This window comes from Amblyomma maculatum, chromosome 5 (genome assembly GCF_055883805.1).
Source record: "Amblyomma maculatum isolate TAMU_Amacu chromosome 5, ASM5588380v1, whole genome shotgun sequence".
NCBI lineage: Eukaryota > Metazoa > Arthropoda > Arachnida > Ixodida > Ixodidae > Amblyomma > Amblyomma maculatum.
The window spans coordinates 7,931,646-7,953,638 of record NC_139348.1 but is presented as its reverse complement, the minus strand read 5'-3'; the positions used below and the strand labels follow the sequence as shown (position 1 = coordinate 7,953,638).

Here is a 21,993-nt window from a genome sequence, read left to right as displayed (position 1 = left end):
CATTTCTTTTCCGCAATAAACGTTCCTCACCATGGTCTTGATGCGAGGACGTAGCAAAACGACGTACATAAAAAGAAAAAAAAAAAAAAAAAAACGCTGCCTGCATATGACTCGCGCAACCGAAAAAGTGACAACTGAATGTGCTGCAACTGCATATCAAAATGAAAGAGGCGACACTTGGATGTTGGAAAGCAGAGAGACTACATTCCTGGAGGTTTCTAGCCATTTTAAATTGTAAATGTGTGCACTGCACCAGGGAATGTCTGTTAAATGATGCCCTGTTTCTTTTTTGCTCTTTTCTCAAAACATGCATTCTTGACCACTTGCAGTTTTGTGGCCTTAATATCTCGGCACCTATTGCTGATAGAGTAATAATTTCTTTTTCAGCATGAAGCCAAATATGTGGAGCACACAATGTTGCAAGTAGATTTTTTAATTTCTTGTTCAAAATTTTTAAAATGGCTTTTTTTTGTGACCTTTATATTGCCACCTAGCGTTGCCAGGTGGCGCATGACTGAGTGAAGGACGACGAAGTGTCGCTTGTGGGTTTTGCGCCTGTGCTGCTCACCGCTGTTGTATCGGAGCTAACCCCTTGATATTCTTGATATCCTCAATCACCTTGTACGTGACATTCTGGTGGAGCTGCTGGGTAAGATCACCTATGCAAGAGTCTCCATCTGAAAGACGTCGCGCCAGCCCTGTGCCATTGGACACCCCCGTGCATCGCTGCAGTCGACGGCTCCAGGGACTGCCTCCGGAGTTTCAGCCATCACCCGCCGCCATGACATCTAGTGCTCATGCTCAGCAGGTAACGGGCGTCGCACCGGCCTGTAACTACACCTTGCAGGCCCCTCGGATACCGAAGTCTTTTCATGGTGACCTCTTTGAGGATGTGGAGGACTGGTTCCTTCAGTTTGAGCGTGTCGCTGCTTTTAATCAGTGGGACGATACTGCCAAACTAAGGAACGTCTACTTCAGCCTTGAGGATGGCACCCGGATCTGGTTCGAGAACCGAGAGCAAATGTTAACATCGTGGCGGGAATTCCGTCGTCAACTGCTCGAGGCCTACACTAGCGCGGATCGTCGCGAACATGCAGAACGTGCCATTCACTCCCGCATCCAGATGCCCAATGAGAGTGTACAAGCGTACGTCGAGGACATGATGCGCCTTTTCAGGCGAGCGGATCCCGCCATGTCCGAGGACAAAAAGGTCAGGCACTTGATGCAGGGTTTGAAAGAGCAACTGTTCGCAGGCCTTGTGCGCAACCCACCGTCAACTGTAAATGGATTCCTTGCGGAGGCCGCCACAATGGAAAGGGTGCTCCAACAACGTGCCGCGGCTTATAACCGACCTCTCCATACTGGCACAACTGCGGAGTCATTTGCATCTTCCGAGCGGCATCCTGATGCTTTGCGTGAACTAATTCGCAGTGTCGTGCGCGAAGAACTGAGAAAGTTCTGGAACCCCATGCAGCAATCGCCAGCTTCCATTTCTGCTATAGTGCAAGAGGAGGTACGACAGGCGCTCAAGAGCCCTCTTTCGCCTATAGTTACGAGCCCACCATTGCTGTCGGGGACCGAAAACCGTCCCACATATGCAGAAGTTCTGCAGAGTCAGGCTCCCCCTTCACCACCACCCATTCCCGCGCCGCCTACAGTTCCGCTGCCCTCAGTGCAACCAGTGCAGTACTTCGACGAACGTCCCCTGCCCCGACGCAAAGCCGACATTTGGCGCACGCCTGACCGCCGTCCACTCTGCTTCCACTGCGGTGAACCAGGCCATCTTTACCGGGATTGTCCTTATCGACGCCTCGGTCTTCACGGCTTCCGCATCGACGCGCCTCCTCCCCGGTTTGGTCAACGAGCCCGAGTTATTGAAGAGTATCTGGCGGAACAGCGTTCATCTCGTTCGCAGCGTCAGTCCCGCTCCCCTTCACCAAGGCGCTCATTGACGTCCACCCAAGGTTCCTCGCGAGAGGGGCAAGGCCGCTCGTCTAGCCCTGGTCGGGAAAACTGAAAACAGCGACCTTCGGGGGCGAGGCCGCTGGTAGTCGCTGCGTTGAAGACCTCCCGTCGTCGCCGCTTCGATCCGACCGCGAGCTGCTGGTACCGTCCCCTAGGGAAGCCAAAAGCGTTTCTCTGGACATTCCTGTTATTTTAGACGGTCGTACTCCAGTCAATGCATTAGTGGACACCGGTGCGGATTATTCGATTTTGAGTGGTCGCATGGCGATTGTTTTGAGGAAGGTGCTCACTGCTTGGCCAGGTGTGTACCTTCGAACCGCCGGCGGTCATATAGTTACCCCAAAGGGGATGTGCACGGCTCGTATTCAGATTAACAGATATACGTTCGTCGTTAGTTGCGTCGTTTTGAGTGACTGTTCCCGTGACCTTATCCTCGGCATTGACTTTCTGCGAGAATACGGAGCAGTTATCGATCTGCGAAATAGACGCGTCACATTTTCGATGGGACAATCTGCCGAACGAGATAGTAGCAGTCCTTGCAATGCCGCACTTCGCGTTTCCGCCGAGAGCGTCTCGCTGCCGCCGCGAAGCAGTGTTCTTGTGGAAGTTACCTGTGACGATTTCCGTGCCGGCGATGCTGTAGCGGAAGTGAACCATTCACTCCTGCTTGCTCAAGGCATCTGCGCTGCTCGAAGTTTATTGTCGCTTCACAATGGCCGGGCTGCACTCCTTGTCACAAATTTTTCTAATGAGCACCGGCACTTGTTTCCGGGAACTGCTATCGCTTTCGCTGACCCTGTTACGCACGATCCGGTCTGTTTTACATCCACGGCAGTCGAAACTAATGAGCCATCTCTTGACAACATCGACATTAACTGCCACTTGTCGAAGGAGAAACGGCGGGCCTTAGAGCTACTGTTGCTGGACTTCAAGCACTGTTTTGCTTCCTCCTCGAAGGTTCGTCAAACACCCATCACACAACATCGCATCATTACTTATGAAGACGCTCGCCCTATACGACAGCAGCCTTATCGTGTGTCTGCCAAAGAACGAGAAGTGATCCAGACGCAGGTTCAGGAGATGCTGGATGATGGTGTTGTGCAGCCTTCACAAAGCCCGTGGTCTTCACCAGTAGTCCTGGTCAAGAAGAAAGACGGCACTCTTCGATTTTGCGTCGACTATCGGAAATTGAATAATGTGACAAAGAAAGATGTATACCCGTTGCGGCGCATCGATGACTCACTGGACAGATTGCGACGTGCGAAGTATTTTTCATCTATTGATTTGAAAAGCGGCTATTGGCAAACCGAAGTAGGCGAAAGAGACCGAGAAAAAACCGCATTTGTCACTCCAGATGGCCTATATGAATTCAAAGTACTCCCATTTGGATTGTGCTCTGCCCCAGCTACATTCCAAAGGATGATGGACACCGTCCTCACTGGCCTCAAGTGGCAGATCTGTCTTGTGTACTTGGACGACGTAGTTGTTTTTTCCGAAACATTTGACCAACAACTCGAACGCCTTCGAGCTGTACTGGAAGCGCTCCGTTCTGCTGATCTCACGCTGAAGCCCGAGAAATGCCACTTCGGGTATACAGAACTCAAGTTCCTTGGCCATGTTGTGAGCGCCGATGGGGTGCGCCCGGATCCCGAAAAGACTGCTGCCGTCGCACGGTTTCCCGTTCCAGCTAACAAGAGGGCTGTTCAGCGCTTTCTCGGCCTGTGCGCATATTATCGGCGGTTCATTGCGGACTTCTCTCAAATTTCGGAACCTCTAACGCGCCTCACAAGGAAGGACACCGCCTTTGTGTGGAACTCTGAGCAGCAGACGGCCTTCTCTTTGCTCCGCGAGCGCCTTCAAACATCCCCTGTTCTGGCGCACTTCGATGAAGCGGCTGACACAAAGGTGCACACTGACGCCAGTAGTATCGGTCTGGGTGCGGTCCTTGTTCAGCATCAAGACGGGATTGAGCGAGTAATAGCCTATGCTAGCCGCACACTCTCTCACGCCGAAACGAACTACTCTACCTCGGAAAAGGAATGCCTGGCGGTCGTGTGGGCCACTATGAAGTTTCGCCCCTATCTTTACGGCCGACCATTTAAAGTCGTCACGGACCATCATTGTTTGTGCTGGCTGGCAAATCTGCGAGACCCATCGGGACGACTTGCACGCTGGAGTTTACGACTTCAGGAATTTGACATAACTATTGTTTATAAGTCAGGCCGCAAACACGAAGACGCTGACGCGCTGTCACGAGCCCCCGTTGACACTGACGATGCTGCAGCCGATGGCGACAACGGCTTTCTAGGAGCTCTCAGCGCATCTGAGCTCAGGGATCGACAAAGAGCTGATCCAGACATCCTTCCATTCATCGATTATCTGGAAGGGCGTGATACGCCGCTCCCTCGACGCCTATCTCGGCACATTGGTTCATTCTGTATGCAGCAAGGCGTCTTGTATAAAAGAAACTCCCAAGGCCAAGAAAGAGCTTACCTTCTGGTAGTACCATGCGAGCTCCGTGCGGATATTCTACTTGCTTGCCACGAAGAACCGACGTCTGGTCATTTGGGTTACTCACGGACGCTTGCTCGCGTCCGCAACATGTATTACTGGCCAGGACTCACCGCAACTGTGAAACGCTATGTAAGAAGCTGTCGCGAATGCCAGCGCCGTAAAACACCCCCTCTGAAGCCTGCCAGATTTCTCAAGCCCGTTAGAGCACCACATATTCCGTTCGACCAAATCGGCATGGACCTCCTTGGCCCTTTCCCTTTGTCGCAGGCGGGAAACAAATGGATAGTAGTCGCTACAGACTACCTGACCAGATACGCTGAGACAAAGGCAATCCCTCATGCCACAGCTTCTGAAGTAGCCGAGTTTTTCATGCATAACATAGTCTTGCAGCATGGCGCCCCTTCGTATGTCATTACCGACAGAGGCACAGCTTTCACTTCGCAGCTCATCGACCACATATTTGAGTTGAGTTACACGACGCATCGCAAGACCACAGCGTACCATCCGCAGAGCAATGGTCTCACCGAAAGGTTAAATAAGACGATTGCGGACATGTTGTCAATGTACGTCGATGTGCAGCACAAGACCTGGGACGAGGTGCTGCCGTACGTCACATTTGCGTATAATACAGCCCAACAGGAAACAACGCGCTTCACACCATTTCGACTTGTGTACGGGCGGGAAGTTCAGAGCATGCTCGATTCCATGCTTCCGTGCCCAGATGATGACCAGCTTCCGCCAGGTGCCCAGCAGTATGCCATCCGCGCTGAGGAAGCCCGCCAGCTTGCCCGTGTGCACGTCGGGCGACAGCAGACCTCTGACGCGCACCGCTACAACCTCCGGCACCACCAGGTTCACTACAAACCTGGGGACCAAGTCTGGGTGTGGACACCAGTTCGCCGTCCAGGCTTGTCAGAGAAACTCCTTTCCCGCTACTTCGGGCCGCACAAAGTGTTGCGCCGTGTGAGTGATCTCAGTTATGAAGTTATTCCAGATGGCGCCGCACTTTCAAAACGTTGAAAGCCCAGCTCGGACATTGTGCACATTGTGCGGCTGAAGCCGTACTACCAACGATAACGCACGGCCACCTCCTGTGACGACTCTCTTACTTTGCACACCGTTCTCACCGCCCGTCTTCACTTTTTTTTCCATTTTTTTTTCGGAAGGGGGAGTAATGCCACCTAGCGTTGCCAGGTGGCGCATGACTGAGTGAAGGACGACGAAGTGTTGCTTGTGGGTTTTGCGCCTGTGCTGCTCACCGCTGTTGTATCGGAGCTAACCCCTTGATATTCTTGATATCCTCAATCACCTTGTACGTGACAATATACTATATTTTGACCTTTGAACTTTGTTATGCAATAAAACAAGAAATAATTGCTTAATCAAAAAACTGCTTGCAACATTGTGTTCCTCATTCTTTCTAGTGTCCAGCAATGTGTTCACCTGAAGTTTTTCTTCAGTGATCATTTCGTAATTGTTCTTATAAGAATTAGACTAATTGGTGTAATTATCTCATGAAATAATTGGATCACAAAATAAATAATTGCAGTTTTGGAATCTGCACAAGAAACTACACAAACCCACCAAGTTGCATCAATTTTGATTGGTAAATAACGAAAATAGTTTTAAGACCAGTGTCCCCCCTTAAATGTGGTATATAGCAGTTTCTTGCTTAGGTGCCGCCATTCATAAATCATGTGTACATGCTATCAGTGACAGTTTTAATCGACAGGTTCAGAGACTAAGAACAGCGGGGATTCCGGATGATATCATAGTTCTTGCATGCAGCAAGATACTAAAAAGGATACAAACGTGCGGTAGACAACAGTCACCACAGCATTCCGATAAACAGAAAAATAAAACTGCAGCCCTGCCATATGTCTCACTGTTTGAAGCAAGTAGGATAGCAGGTATGGCGTAGATGTTCTTTTTTCTGCACCCAATAAGCTGGGAAAAATATGCGCCATGGTTGAGACATTATCTTCAAAATATAGATGAATTCTATAGTATTAATAAAAGGGTGGCAGGCATCGTAATTAGGCTTAATAAGCGGTATAAACTGAAGGTTGTACAGGCCTATGCACCTACATGTAGTTATGATGACCAGGCAGTTGAAAGCTTCTACGAAGATGTAGAATCTGCAGCAGTCTACTGTACTAATGGGCGACTTCAATGCCAAGGTAGGGAAAAAGCAGGCAGTAGACCAGGCAGTAGGTGACTATGGCATTGGTTCTAGGAACAGCAGGGGGGAGTTACTAGTTGAGTTTGCAGAGTGCAATAACTTAAGAATCATGAATACCTTCTTCAGCAAACGGAAGAACCGGAAATGAACATGGAAAAGCCCTAACGGAAAGACTAAAAATGAAATTGACTTCATACTGTGTTCAACCCCCGCCATTGTGCAGGATGTAGAGGTAATCGGGAAAGTGCGATGCAGTGACCACAGGATGGTGAGGTCCCGAATTAGCCTAAATCTGAAGAAGGAACGCAACAGATTAGTAAGAAAGAAACCCATCAACGAATTAGCAGTGAGGGGGAAGGCAGAAGAGTTCAGGATCTCACTACAGAATAGATATTGAGCTCTGACCGAGGATGGCGACATTACCCTAGAAGCAATGAACAATAATTTCAGAGATATTACTGAGTTCGCTGTAGAAGTAGACGGTAGGATTGTTAGAGAGGACACCGGTAAGCTGTCTAAAGAGACTTAAGATTTGATTAAGAAGCGCCAGAGTATGAAAGCTTCCAATCCAACAGACCAGATTGAATTGGCCGAGATATCTAAGCTAATCAATAAGTGCAAAGTGGCCGATATAAGGAAGCATAACACGGAGAAAATTGAGCATGCTGTAAAGAACGGAGGAAGCCTTAAAGCGGTGAAGAAGAAATTGGGCATAGGCAAAAATCAGATGTATGCGCTAAGGGACAAGGCGGGCAACTTCATCACGAATATGGACAAGATAGTCAAAGTAGCCTAGGAGTTCTTACAGATCTCCACAGTAGCCAAAGTACAGTTGAACCTCGATGTAACAAACCTCAATGTAACGAAATTCGCGATGTAACGCATTTTTTTCATTTCCCAATTACTACCCCATTGAAAACCATCTATTATTTTTCGTGATTTAACGAACTAATTTTGTACCGCACTTTCGATGCAACGAAGTCCTTGCGCATCGCATGCATGTGCCAGGAGTGACTTTCATAATCGAATGAGAGATAAAAGTTTAGCTGAGACAAAACGCATTTTGTATTTGCCCTTTTACGCGGCAATTTTGCCGGCAGTATGGGAATCTGCGAGAACGTACAGCCGCGCCATCTCTCATACACATACAAAACCCGCGGCACGGAAGTTTCAAGACGCGTCAAGTCATAACGCCACTGGCCAGTTGGAGACTCGGAATGTGAAAGCGCAAACCGGAAATACACGTACGTGAGGCCTGAGGAGGCTGACAAAGAGCGTCGCGTTGTTGAGCTCGACTTAGGCCTACAAACAGCAGCGTTTCTTCGACTTGGCTCCGTTCATCGTGCAGTGAGTTTTGTGTTTAAGATGAGCGCTCCTCGCAAGAGAAAAGTTTTGTCTATGGACATGAAAGCCAAGATCATCCCTGAAGTAATGAACGGCGAAAAGAAGACTGTTGCCGAAAGGTATGAACTTTCGCAGAGGTCACTGTCAACGATTCTTAAATTGAAAGACAGCATTATGACTGCCATTAGTGCGAGTGGCTCGGGTCTGCAGCGGAAAAGATTAAAGGAGGCAAGCTACGTCGACGTAGAAAAGGCCCTCTTCACGTGGTTTTTGGATATGCGTGCCAAAAACATGCCGTTGAGCGGGGCCATTCTACAACAGAAGGCCCTGAACTTCGCTTGCATTCTTGGGTGCGACGACTTCAAAGCCAGCAGCGGGTGGCTCAAACGATTTAAGGAGAGGCACAACATTGTTGGAAAGGTGGCCAGCGGCGAGTCGGCCGAGGTGAACGAGATTGGAGCATCTGACTGGCTGCGTGATCGTGTCCCGGACATTTTGGTACGTTTCGACGTCGCCGACATTTACAATGCCGACGAGACAGCATTTTTCTATCGGCTGTTGCCAAAGAAAACATTGGCGTTGCGAAATGAAAAATGCCATGGTGGCAAGCACAGTAAGCAGCGTTTACCAGCGATAAACGCGTGCCATTCAAATTGGAACAAGTGAGAAGCCGCGCTGCTTTAGCGGCAAGAAAATGATGCCGGTCAAATGCACGTCAAACACAAAGGCGTGATGACGCAGGATTGGTTCACAAAATGGCTGAAGGACTTGGATGCTGAAATGCGCAAGCAGGAAAGAAGCATCTGCCTACTTGTAGACAACTGCTCCGCGGATCATATTCAAGACTGCGCTCACCAACGTCGAGCTTGAATATTTTCCCGCAAATTGCACCTCCCTGATACAACCACTGGACCAGGGTATTATTAACAAGGTATTATTAACAGCGTGAAGTGTTCGTACCGCAAGCGGGTGATTGAAAGGCTGCTGCTGAACATTGAGCTCAAAAGAGAGACCAAAATCGACGTATTCAAGGCCTTGGAGATGTTATCGCGGTCATGGGAGTCGACGAGCAGCGAGATTATACCGAACTGCTTCAAAAAGGCGGCTTCAAGGATAGCATGCACTCAAACCCAGAACTGGGCTGCGAAGCTAATGACGACAACCACGAAAGCATGCCCTCCACATCCAGCACAGACGTCGGTGATCCGTGGCAGCTGCTCTGCGATCAGGGTCGTGCTCCCAGCGATATGACGCTTGAAGATTTTGTTTTCAGCGATGCTTGTGCTCTTACAACCGAAGAGCTGGATGATGCTGCTATAATTCAGAGTGTCATCGACACAGGAATGGAGGATGACGACTCTGACCAAGACGCCCATGTGGCGAGCAGCGCGCGCCTATACTGACGCAAGTCATGGATGCGCTGGATGTTCTGCGTGCGCACACGGGTGCGCATTCACATGAGCAGGCCTTGGTAGCCCTGTCTACATATGAGCGCCTTATAACGCCGACGCTTATTAAAAAGCGTCAGTTGAAGTTGACGGAGTTCTTTGCTGCCATATGAACTGGATAGACTGCACGTACTCCAGAAAGTCCCAATAAACATTTTTTGCATGAATAAAGCAGTCTCGTAATTCCGGGTGGGCTCGGTGGCTGTGCCACAACACAGTTCTCTAATCCGCTCGTCTTCGCCATGCAGGTGCTCTCGCCCCTCATCGTCTGCGTCATGCTCCCTGGCATGTTTTGCGCTCCCTGGTCGAGCGCGATCGAGCATGTGCCCCTGCACGACGCAGCTTACGGAGGTCCCATCAACAAGGCAACCAAAAACGCCCCTTTTCCTGCAATATCGGCTCAAAGCAATTGGATCCTCAGACCGGATTGGAAGGCCCCATCGTCAGCGACTACATTCAACGTGTCAACTATAAATGAACAGCGACCGTCACCGGCACTCTGTGGGCTCCGTGGCTGTGCCACAACACAGTTCTCTAATCCGCTCGTCTTCGCCATGCAGGTGCTCTCGCCCCTCATCGTCTGCGTCATGCTCCCTGGCATGTTTTGCGCTCCCTGGTCGAGCGTGATCGAGCATGCGCCCCTGCACGACGCAGCTTACGGAGGTCCCATCAACAAGGCAACCAAAAACGCCCCTTTTCCTGCAATATCGGCTCAAAGCAATTGGATCCTCAGACCGGATTGGAAGGCCCCATCGTCAGCGACTACATTCAACGTGTCAACTATAAATGAACAGCGACCGTCACCGGTACTCTGTGGGCTCCGTGGCTGTGCCACAACACAGTTCTCTAATCCGCTCGTCTTCGCCATGCAGGTGCTCTCGCCCCTCATCGTCTGCGTCATGCTCCCTGGCATGTTTTGCGCTCCCTGGTCGAGCGCGATCGAGCATGCGCCCCTGCACGACGCAGCTTACGGAGGTCCCATCAACAAGGCAACCAAAAACGCCCCTTTTCCTGCAATATCGGCTCAAAACAACTGGATCCTCAGACCGGATTGGAAGGCCCCATCGTCAGCGACTACATTCAACGTGTCAACTATAAATGAACAGCGACCGTCACCGGCACTCTGTGGGCTCGGTGGCTGTGCTACAACACAGTTCTCTAATCCGCTCGTCTTCGCCATGCAGGTTGGTGGCCATTACAGTCTCTTTTCAAAGAAAACGAGTAACCGTTTTTTGGTGCAGCTCCCGAGCCCTCAGTGCTGCCTTGTTATCAGTGTTGAGTGTCTTCACGTTGTTCATTCTTTGTTACTGTCGTGTGGTGATATTGAGAGCAACCCCGGTCCTGACAAGCTAGACATTATTCTTGAAGAACTAAAAAAGATGTCTTCTGGCCAGACCAAATTAGTAACTGAAGTGCAGGAGCTTAAGAGCCAACTTCTCTCAATGGACCAAAAAATGGCAGATTTCACCACCCGTCTCAGCACTTTAGAAACTCACTGCGGAAATCTGTCTACAATGCACACTGACCTAGAAGCAATCCAAACTACTACGACCGAAACGACTCGCCTAGTTAGTGTGCTAGAGGCTCGCCTGGAAGACGTAGAAAACCGCTCCCGGCGAAACAACCTAATTTTCTATGGTTTACCTGATACCAACCCCTCTGAAACCTATTCGCAATCCGAAGAAATAATCACTCACCACTGCTCTCAATACCTTGATATCCAGTTAAGCCCAATCGAAATTGAACGTGCTCACCGCCTCGGAAGACACTCTCAGGATCGGCAACTCCCGATTATCGTCAAATTTACATCCTTCAAAACAAAAGAATCGGTTCTTTCCAAAGGTCCAAAGTTCAAAGATACAGGCTACAGCGTAGGTGAAGATTTTTCGAGCCGCATCCAGAAATGCCGAAAACAGCTTATAGCTTTCGCTAAGGCAAAGTCTGTGTCTTATTCCCTGCGGTTTAAAACGCTGCATATCGGCCCAAAACGTTACATTTTCGATGAAAGTTCTGAAACTGTTAAAGAAATATCTTAACAATCAACTCACCCCTGCCGGCCACCACATTATTCCCCACCTACTCCTCGTGCCAACTTTTCCCTATCGGTTATCTTTACTAACATCCGCAGCCTCTTGCCGAAACGCGATATCGTGTCAAACCTTATTTCCTCATCAGGCAGCGATCTACTTGTATTAACCGAAACGTGGTTGAACAGCGATATAAATGACTCAGAGATCTTGTTTGATTTGCCAAATTTTCGTCTTTTTCGCGCCGATAGGAAAGAAGCCCGCGGAGGGGGAGTTCTAATTGCCGTCAACGAACAGTTATCATGCTCCGTCATCAATGTCTGCTCGGACTAGGAAATACTATGGCTCATGTGCCGTGCTTCACCCCTGACACTTCTAATTGGGGTGTGCTATAGATCACCTCGAAGTAGTCCCGACTTTCCTCGCAAGCTTCACAACATCCTAAATCAACTGGTTTCAAAGCACCCTAAGGCACATGTCCTCCTATTTGGGGATTTCAACTACCCCAATATCGACTGGAATAGTCAACCTCAGCCCATGGTCAGTCAGGAAGAGTCGAGAGAATTCCTTGATGTCTGTCTTAATTTTAATTTGACCCAATTAGTATCTGAACCAACACGTGTCGCAGGAGAAGCAGCTAATACTCTAGACCTCATTCTGACCACTCATCCAGATAGCTTAGAATCCCTTACGTACCTCCGCGAAATCAGCGACCATAAAGTAATTCATGCCACTTTCAGCTTTACACCTGTGTTAAAAGAACCTTCCCGGAAAACTATTATGCTCTACGACAAGGGAAACTACGAAGCAATCAGCAATGAATTAAATAACTTCTTGTCAATGTTTGAAACATCCTTTCATAGCAGAAGTGTAAATGAAAACTGGACACTCTTCAAACATAAAATAGCTGACGTAACCAATAAATATATCCTGACGTGCAGTTTTAGGAAGCGTAATCAGAAGCCGTGGTTCACCAAAACACTAAAAAGACTCGAAAATAAGAAAAAACGCGCATTTCGCACAGCGAAGCGACAAGGAAGCCCAAATGCGTGGGTAAAATATCATGAAGTTGAACACTTGTACTTGGCCGCGATTGTTAAAGCTAAGCACTCCTTCTACGAAGTCGACCTACCAAAAATGATAGTCGATAACCCCAAAAAATTCTGGAAAGTGATAAACCCAAAAGAAACGCGCGCTATCACCCTCACTAACAATGCCGGTGTTACAATGACTGATACCGAATGTGCAAACGCCTTTAACACTGCTTTTTCGTTCGTTTTTACTGACGAACCCGAATTGCACTGTTCTACATTACCACTTGTTATCACCACAGCCATGGAACCCATAACTTTCAACAGTAGTGGAATTTCATGCATAAATGATAAAATAAAGAACTCATCCGCTACCGGCATAGATGATATAAACTCAAAAATTTTAAAGAACGCTAAATTAGCTTGCTCCAGTATCCTTTGTGCACCGTTTACGCAATCATTGTCTGAAGGAGCCATTCCTGACGACTGGAAAGTGGGGAAGGTCGTTCCCATCCACAAAACAGGTACTACTGATTCACCTCTTAATTATCGCCCTATTTCATTAACAAGTGTACCCTGCAAATTAATGGAACATGTCATTTACAGCCAAATCATACAATTCCTAGATTCCAATCACTTCTTCCATCCGTCCCAGCATGGATTTCGGAAAGAATTTTCCTGCGAAACACAGCTAGCCATTTTTCTTCATGACATTCACGCCAACCTTGACACTAACCTACAAACTGATGCCATATTCCTAGACTTCGCTAAGGCTTTCGATAAAGTACCTCATCAACGCTTGCTTCTCAAACTCTCTCAGCTGAACCTAGATCCAAACATCATCGCGTCGATTAAAGAATTCCTCACGCATCGTTCTCAGTCTGTCTTCATTAATAATCAGCCCTCCCACACGCTTCCAGTAACCTCCGGCGTCCCGCAGGGTTCCGTTCTCGGTCCTTTGTTATTCCTTATTTACATTAACGACCTACCCCAGCATGTATCTTGTCATATCCGTCTGTTTGCTGATGACTGTGTTATTTATCGTTCAGTCACTAACCCTTCTGACCAAGAATCCCTACAGGCTGACCTAAACCATGTGCAAAACTGGTGTTTGCAGCAGCTGATATTACAGTAAATAGTACTCTGCATCTAGAAAATAACATTATTGAAATTGTAGACAAGTTCAAATCACTCGGTGTTGTATTCGACTCTCGCATGAGGTGGTCTGACCATATAATGTATATTGAAAGCAAGCTCACTAGATCTGTTGGTTTCCTCTCGAGACTGCGCAACGAATTTTCCCCAAAGCATAAGCTCCTTATTTATCATGCTTTAATTCAATCTCACATAAACTACTGTCACCTCGTTTGGAGTACAACATCCAAAACAAATCTAAACATCATACTCGGTCTCCAAAAGAAGGCAATTAGACTGATCGCTGGTGCATGCTACACTGCCCATACAGAAACATTATCTCCGAAATATAGGATTCATCGTGTGCATGCCATGGTTGAGTATCGTCTACTTCACTGCCTTAAGTTGTCACCTCAATGCTTAACTGACTTCTTGAAGAATATATCTGGACTTAAGCCTTACGAGAAACTCTTTCACACCAGAAGTAAACAAATATGGGACGTTCCTCGAACGAGGACGTTATACGGTAACCAGAGCCTTCGTTTTACTTTACCATGCATACTAAATCATTATAACATACACAACCCAAACATCTTTACCGCCTCAATTAAGGACTTTAAGCTATATTTTATCAATTCCGCACTGTCTCTCTGTACTTTCCATTCCTTGCCTTAAACATTATTACAAGAATAGTCACTTCATTTTCATTACGTTTTGCCATATTTCGTGCATACTGTTACAACATTGTGGGTCGTTAATTTACTGTGCTGTTTTTTAACTTGCTGTTTCATTTGTATATATGTGCTCTTTCTGTGCTTCATAATTTTCATGTTATATATGTATATCTTCGCTTTAACGTCACACGTCCTGTTGCTTTGCCATTACTGGGCCTCGGGCATCTCTCAAGCTATCGCTGTAGCTTTTTGCCCGAGGCCCATTTCCTGCATATTACTGGAAATAAATTTTTTTCAATTTTTTCAATTACTAGATTTTCTTGCATATTTCCTTTTTTACAGGTTCCCATCAGCTAGCAGTGCTCCACGAATCAGTTATACTTTATTTTGACAGCTGAAACATGGGAACCTCGACGTAACGAAATTTTCGGCTGCAAGTAGGACTTCATTATATCGAGGTTCAACTGTAGTCAGGACCGTAATGAGATTGGCGGTAGGGAAAAACTGTCAGACGTTCCACCAGTGACGAAGGACGAGGTCAGGAAAGCATTAGAAACTATGAAAAGGGGGAAATCAGCTGGAGAGGATCAGATAGCTACAGATTTGTTGAAGGATGGGGGGGATATCGCGCTAGAAAAACTGGCCACCCTGTATACGCAGTGCCTGGTGTCATCGACAGTACCGGAACCATGGAAGAATGCAAACATTATCCTCATTCATAACAAAGGGGACTCTAAGGGTCTTAAAAATTACAGACCAATCAGCTTACCCTCTGTTACATATAAAGTATTTACTAAGGTAATCGCCATAGAATCAGGACAACCTTAGACTGCAATCAAGCAAAAGATCAAGCAGGTTTTCGGAAACGGTACTCTACTATCGATCATATCCATACCATCAATCAGGTGATTGAAAAATGCTCGTCATATAACCAGCCCTTATACATAGCATTCAATGATTACGAAAAAGCATTTGACTCAGTTGAAACCTCGGCGGTGATGCAGGCATTGCGAAATCGGGGTATAACGAGCCATACGTGAAAGTGCAGGAAGATATACAGTCGAACCCGGATATATCGAACTCGAAGGGGATCGCGAAATGGTTCGATATATCGATAATTCGATATACAGAAATCCGCTCGGAACGGCACTTACGATGCGAAAAAATGATACCGTATTTGCCGCGTAATCAACTCACCAACTCACTCGCATAATGAACCCACCCTCCACTTTTGCACTCAAGAATTTTGAAAAAAAAAAAGTTAAGGCCAGCTTGCTCACATGCAAGCGATCTCAGCGACGAGCGGGAGTGACAGAGCAAAAAATTTTTAACTTGTTGAAACTGCATCCCTGGCAGCTCAAGACAAGGTTTCTGCGTCATCGCGGAGGAAATCGCCAGCGTTTTTACTTCCTTGTCGCACTCAGTTTCGGTCCTCTCATCTACAGCTCATTTCTTGGCAGCGTGCCAAGATGCTGCGCAGCGATAACGTAGCCGCGGCGTGTTTATTTTTTGATAGCTCCTGCGGCGGCGGGGAGGGAACTTGGCAGACTGCCCGTGATGCCTTGATTGCACAAGCCTGGTTCGATTTATCACACCGCGCACAGGAGTGGGTGTAGTCCACTGCTACAAAATCATTGGAAAGCGTGATACAGTTGCTGCAAATGCTGTTTGAAGCGAAAAATGCTAAAAGCCGGTGTCATAATCACAGCTGACCACGTGCTTTCATTGATTCATACATGCAACGATAAAAGACTCTCGTAAAAAAAAAAAAAATTAGCTTCGTAACGCCATATCTTACGCTACAGCTACGCCGCGCGTACAGTGCAACGATAAATATAGAAGACTCTCGCAAAAAAAAAAAAAGAAAGAAAAAAAAAAAACTGCCGTTTCGTAACTTTCGCAGGCGCCATAGCCACGTCAGCCGCCGTGCGCAGAGGGTTCGCAACACACGCTGGAGAAAGCGTCCGACGTTCTGTCTAAAAACGGGCTGCGCTGGCTTGGTGCATGCGTAACGCATGCTACTGCGAACGAAGGCCGGGAAAGAGGAAGGAGAGAGATAGGTAGGCAAAAGAATGGGCACACCCTTGTGCTTCGCTCTGTCGCGTTTTTCCCCTCTCGTTCCCACCGGTTCTCTCTGGTTCATTCCCGCACGTCTTGCAAACGTCACGTGCTGGCGCACGGGAAACGATAACCGCGAATGCACGCACCTTTGGGGAATGGGCACGGCGCTGCCCTAGCCGAATTGTCCGCCTTCATTCCTTCCGCGTGTGACTTGAAAACGTCACGCGGCAAACGGCCGAGGGTGATGCGATCGTCTTTGGGAAAGGCACACTTTCCAGTGCGTGGTGCGGAGTTCGATATATGACGCGCCTTTTCTATACTTTTACATGGGATTTTCAAGAGGATATTGCGTGAGTTCGATATAGCCAAAATTCGATATATCCGGGTTTGGCTGTATATAGTGGCTGCACAGCAACCATAGTCTTGCATAAAGAAAGTAGCAAAATTCCCATATAGAAAGGTGTTAGGCAAGGAGACAAAATCTCTCCAATACTATTCACAGCTTGCTTAGAGGAAGTATTCAGAGACTTGGAATGGGAGCAGTTAGGGATAAGGGTAGATGGAGAATACCTCAGTAATCTGCGATTTGCTGATGACATTTTCTTGCTAAGTAACTCGGGGGATGAACTGCAAATAATGATTGATGACCTAGACAGGAAAAGTAGAAAGGTAGGCTTGAAAATCAATATGCAGAAGACTAAGGCAATGTTCAACAGCCTCGGGAAGGAACAGCAGTTTACATTAGGTATCGAAGTACTGGAAGTAGTAGGCGAATATGTCTACTTAGGACAGGTAGTAACCGCAGATCCGGACCATGAAACGGAAATAACAAGAAGAATAAGATTGGGATGGAGCGCATTTGGCAAGCACTCGCAGATTATGACTAGCAGCTTACCGGTATCGCTCAAGAGGAAAGTATACAACAGTTGTATCTTACCTGTACTCATCTATGGGGCTGAAACGTGGAGGCTAACCAAGAGAGTTCTACTTAAGTTGAGGACAATGCAGAGAGCTATGGAACGAAAAATGGTAGGGTAACATTAAGAGATAGGAAGCGTGCAGAGTGGGTCAGAGAAATAACTCAAGTTACCGACATTCTAGCGGAAATTTAGAAGATGAAATGGACATGGGCAGGACATGTAGAGTTAACACTCATTATGGCAAACAAATCCTTCTGTTTTCAGCTATAACTCTATAGAATTCACTACCCTCATATGTTAAAATGGTTCGGTCGTATAGGCTCTTCACTAATAACATCAAACCATTTTTATTAACGAAGTAATTATAACCACACAGTTATGTTTTTCTTTTTTTTATGTATTGTTCTTGTTGTTCATGGATTTTAATATATTTTAATGTTCAATTTCTGCCATATTTGTCAATTTGTTTTAAGCATTTTGTTATAGGAGGTCCCCCTGACAGCTTTGCTTTGGCACCTCCTTCTGTACCAAATAAATCATACTAATTTGTGTAATACATTTCTGAAAATAAAAAATCTGAAACCTGTAACCTGAAAGAGCGGATAACCGATGGTCGCTGAGGGTAACAAACTGGATTCCAAGGGAAGGAAAGCGTAGCAGGGGGCGGCAGAAAGTTAGGTGGGCAGATGAGATTAAGAAGTTCGCAGGGCTGAAGTGGATGCAGCTAGCACAGAACCAGGTTAATTAGAGAAATATGGGAGAGGCCTTCGCCCTGCAGTGGGTATAGTCAGGCTGATGATGATGATGAGGCAAAAACAAGGAAAAACGAAAAGAAACGAAGAAAAATGAAAAGAAGGTGCCAGATAAAGCTTGACTTGAGGTTTGTCTGTCGCGCAGAAGGAGTTGTGTACAGTCGAACCCGGATATATCGAACTCGAAGGGGATCGCGAAATAGTTCGATATATCGATAATTCGATATACAAAAATCGGCTTGTGATGGCACTTACGATGCGAAAAAACGATACCGTATTTGTCGCATAATCAGCCCACTCGCATAATGAACCCACCCTCCACTTTTGCACCCGAGAATTTGGAAAAAAAAAATGCGTTAAGGCTAGCTCGCTCACATGCAAGCGATTGAGCGATCTCGGAGATGAGCGGCAGCGACAGAGCGAAAATTTCCAACTTGATGGAACTGCGTCCCTCTCAAAACAAGGTCTCTGTGTCGCCGCGGCAGAAAGCGCGAGCGTTTTCGCTTGCATGTCGATGGCGCGCGTCACTCCGTTTCGGTCTCTCATCCATAGCTCATTTCTTGGCGGCGTGGGCGTGTTTATCTTTTTATAGCTCCTGCGGTGACGGGGAGCGAACTTGGCAGAGTGCCCGTGATGGCTTGATTGCACGTACAAGCCTGGTTCGATTTATCACGCCACTCTTGTGGCGGACGACATGACCGCAGCAGCTGACCGCGTGCTTTCGTTTATTCATACATGCAAGGATAAAAGACTCCCGCAAGAAAAAAAAAAGAAAAAGAAAAAAAAAATCCCTGCCGCTTTTTAACGTCCACAGCCGCCATATCTTACGCTACGCCGCGTGTACCGCACATCGATAAGAAAGGATGACTCTCGCAAAAAAATAAAGAGAGACAGAGATAGCTGCGGTTTATTAATGTCCGCAGGCGCCATAGCCACGTCAGCCGCCGCGCACAGAGGGTTCGCAACACACGCTGGAAAAAGCATCCGACGTTTGTCTGAAAACGGGCTGAGCTGGCTTGGTACATGCGTGGCGCCTGCTGAAGGAGAGAGATAGCTCGTCAAAAGAATGGGCACACCCACGCACATGGCTTGCAAACGCCATGTGCTGGTGCGCGGGAAACAATAACTGCAGATGAGCGCGCCTTTGGGGAATTGGCGCGGCGCTGCCCAAACCAGCCGTCGCCGAACTGTCCCCTCTCATTCCTTCGACGCGTGGCTTGAAAACGTCACGCAGCAAACGGCCGAGGGTGATGCGATCGTCTTTGGGAAAGGCACACTTTCCAGTGCGTGGTGCGGAGTTCGATATATGAACGACCGGTGAAACTGAGTTCGATGTATGACATGGCTTTCCTATACATGGGATTTTCAATGGGATATTCCGTGAGTTCGATATAACCAAAATTCGATATATCCTGGTTCGATATAACCGGGTTCGACTGTATAATGTGCCTTTCACATGCGGGAAGGCCTACATAGGTCAAACGGGAAGGTGCCTAAATACCCGCTTACGTGACCACAACACTTCATTGAAGGGTGCACCATCCTCATATCTTGCTCTGCGTTACAGGAACTGTCTGTTTAACAACCAACCGAATTGTTCTGAAAAGTCATGTATTCTCCTTTTTAATGAAATGAAAATTCTGTACAAACACAAACAAGACAAATCAGTGAAGTGTTTCATATTCATAAAAATCGTGACTCGTGTGTAAGCACCCCTTCGTAACTGTTAATGACGGTGAATTAATACATCTTGATTCCAAAGACTGAGTTATCAGTATGGTGTTGCACATGCACTCTCAGTTATGAAAGGAGTACATTTTGCATGTTTCTTCAATAAACTGCAGTTGATAGTAAGCGTCAGTGTTGTCTTGTCCCTCAGCTCCGCGCTGTTATTCTTTAAAAGTGCCTTTGTATATATGAGAGCGCGTGTTACTAAAACAAGGTCTCATAACATAAGAATAATATGCTTCTGATAGTATGCCTAAATTATACAGCACAAGCCCGTCGATTTCGGCCTCCTCGGCAATCTCTAGACGAAGCCAAAAACAAGTCCGAGGATCTCAAAGATCACATATTATAGTGAAGGCTTCTCAAAGAAAAGATAATATGTGAATAAAATAATCCTGCTGAAGAAGAAAAAAATCTCAGTGACCACAATCCACAGCGTGCATGCAAGAGTGCAGCCGACATCACACATAGCAGATGACATGGGGATGATGTCTCGCTGTGATGTCAGCGGCCAATGGTTCCCAGACCAGAAAGCCGATTTCGATGTTGATAATAAAAATTAATTTTAAAACTATCTACTGCATGGAATAAAATCAAATTTAGAGGATTTATAATTTAACGTGTGAGGAGAGAAATGCAATAATCAGTTTATGCTCAGTTGTTAGCTGCCGTTACCCCTTTAACGATAGTAAAATTTAAAATAACTTTTCCAACATTTTATTCCATATTCAATAAAGCATGTTGCTGGGCTAGTTGGTCTAACATCTTTTAAAAAGTGGGAATTGCCTCAGGCGCAAAAAATTAACACACACAAAAGAGGACAACGGACAACCATAGGCTATTTATGAGCTTTTATTTTTTACTTTCTTCTCTAATAGGGTGTTATTTATTTGTACCATGAGAACTAATTGGTCTATCAAAGAAGTAATCACATTTTTGAAATCAGCGCAAGAAATTGGATATGCATTTTCATTGAGTTTGGTGAAGGAATAAAAAAATGTTTTTCTCCAGAAGCAGTCTCTGCTGCATGGAATGCTTTTGAAGAGCTCCCCGAATTCGCGTAACATCCACCTGGCTACTGGGCGCGAGCTCCACCACTGGAGCGGGCAGCACTAGCATCGACCTAGGGGAGCAAGTGGCATCATGTGCCTGCGCTTACTGCTGCTGCAGCAGGCGCTCAATTGAATTTGTGCATTTTAGAAGCTAACAGTCATCGCTTTTTTCTGCTGCTTTGCTTTTTTGACGTGTGCCAGCATCACACACTTTCATCTTGCTGTGGTTTCTTTAGTTTATCTAAGATGTTGACATGATATGTTCCTGCTCTGTACATGCGACGGAACCCCCTTTCCACACCTTTCTTCCTTTCTGCACAAAAAATTAGCTGAAGGAAGCTTGGTTGCCCCACATCTGTCACCGAGAGCTTCGTTCCTCTAGCAGAAATATTATTAGTACTAAGCACAGCAGCAATGTAGCGGTGCAGCGCATAATTTTCTCAAATTGATTACAGTGATTTATGAATGATTATTTCTGACTGGATCTGTCACATGTTCACTTTCTTGAACAACAATCTTGCAAGTGTGCGAAGTCGTAGCAGTAGTTCAAATTCGTCGTGCTACGCTTCGACACATCACGAACTCTGTGAAATGCCTTCTTGCCGAATAGAGCTGGCCTAATACCTGAAATAGTATTTCCTATACCGAAGTGTACAAGAAGAAATAAATAAATTAAGCATTAACGCGCAACTGAACTGCCTAGGAAAGCATCACACAGCAGCAGTTCAACGTGGTTATCGTCACTGTATGTCCTCGTGCCCAATATTGACTGGCAGTGAGGCATGGTCTCCAATTTCTGCATGTCGTCTAATGCCCGACACTGTACAACATGAACTGGTGGGCAAATTGGTCGTACATATTTGCATAGTGAAGCAGCGCAATGGCACAAGGGAAAAATGGACAGACACAGTGCTGACTCTGGGTGGTATCGGCATGTATAGTAAAGTTTCAAACCCAGTCAGTGTCGGAAGAGGTGCTTCATGGTTTATTTCCTTTCTCACAATGTGAGAGCATTTTCAGCGCCTTAAACCCTTTGTAATTCGTACATTACACAAAGCGGTAGATCCATACCGACTGCACGCATTTGGATGCAGACGCTGGGGATTTGTACCACACAGCAGACGTCTAGAGGGCGCTTTTTAGAACAGTTTTCGTGGTGCT

At 46.8% G+C, this 21,993-nt stretch overlaps 2 protein-coding genes across 5 annotated transcripts in view; one reads left to right on the top strand and one right to left on the bottom strand.

The window, feature by feature from the left end:
- Positions 1–21,993, bottom strand: part of LOC146187715 (DNA excision repair protein ERCC-6-like) — a 374,514-nt gene that overhangs the window by 118,460 nt on the left and 234,061 nt on the right. The gene's annotated exons all lie outside the window — the stretch shown is intronic.
- Positions 10,286–11,489, top strand: LOC146187720 (uncharacterized). The gene has a single exon (XM_084603043.1). The coding sequence runs from the start codon at positions 10,320–10,322 to the stop codon at positions 11,487–11,489; it is 1,170 nt and encodes a 389-aa protein (XP_084459169.1). The 5' UTR covers positions 10,286–10,319.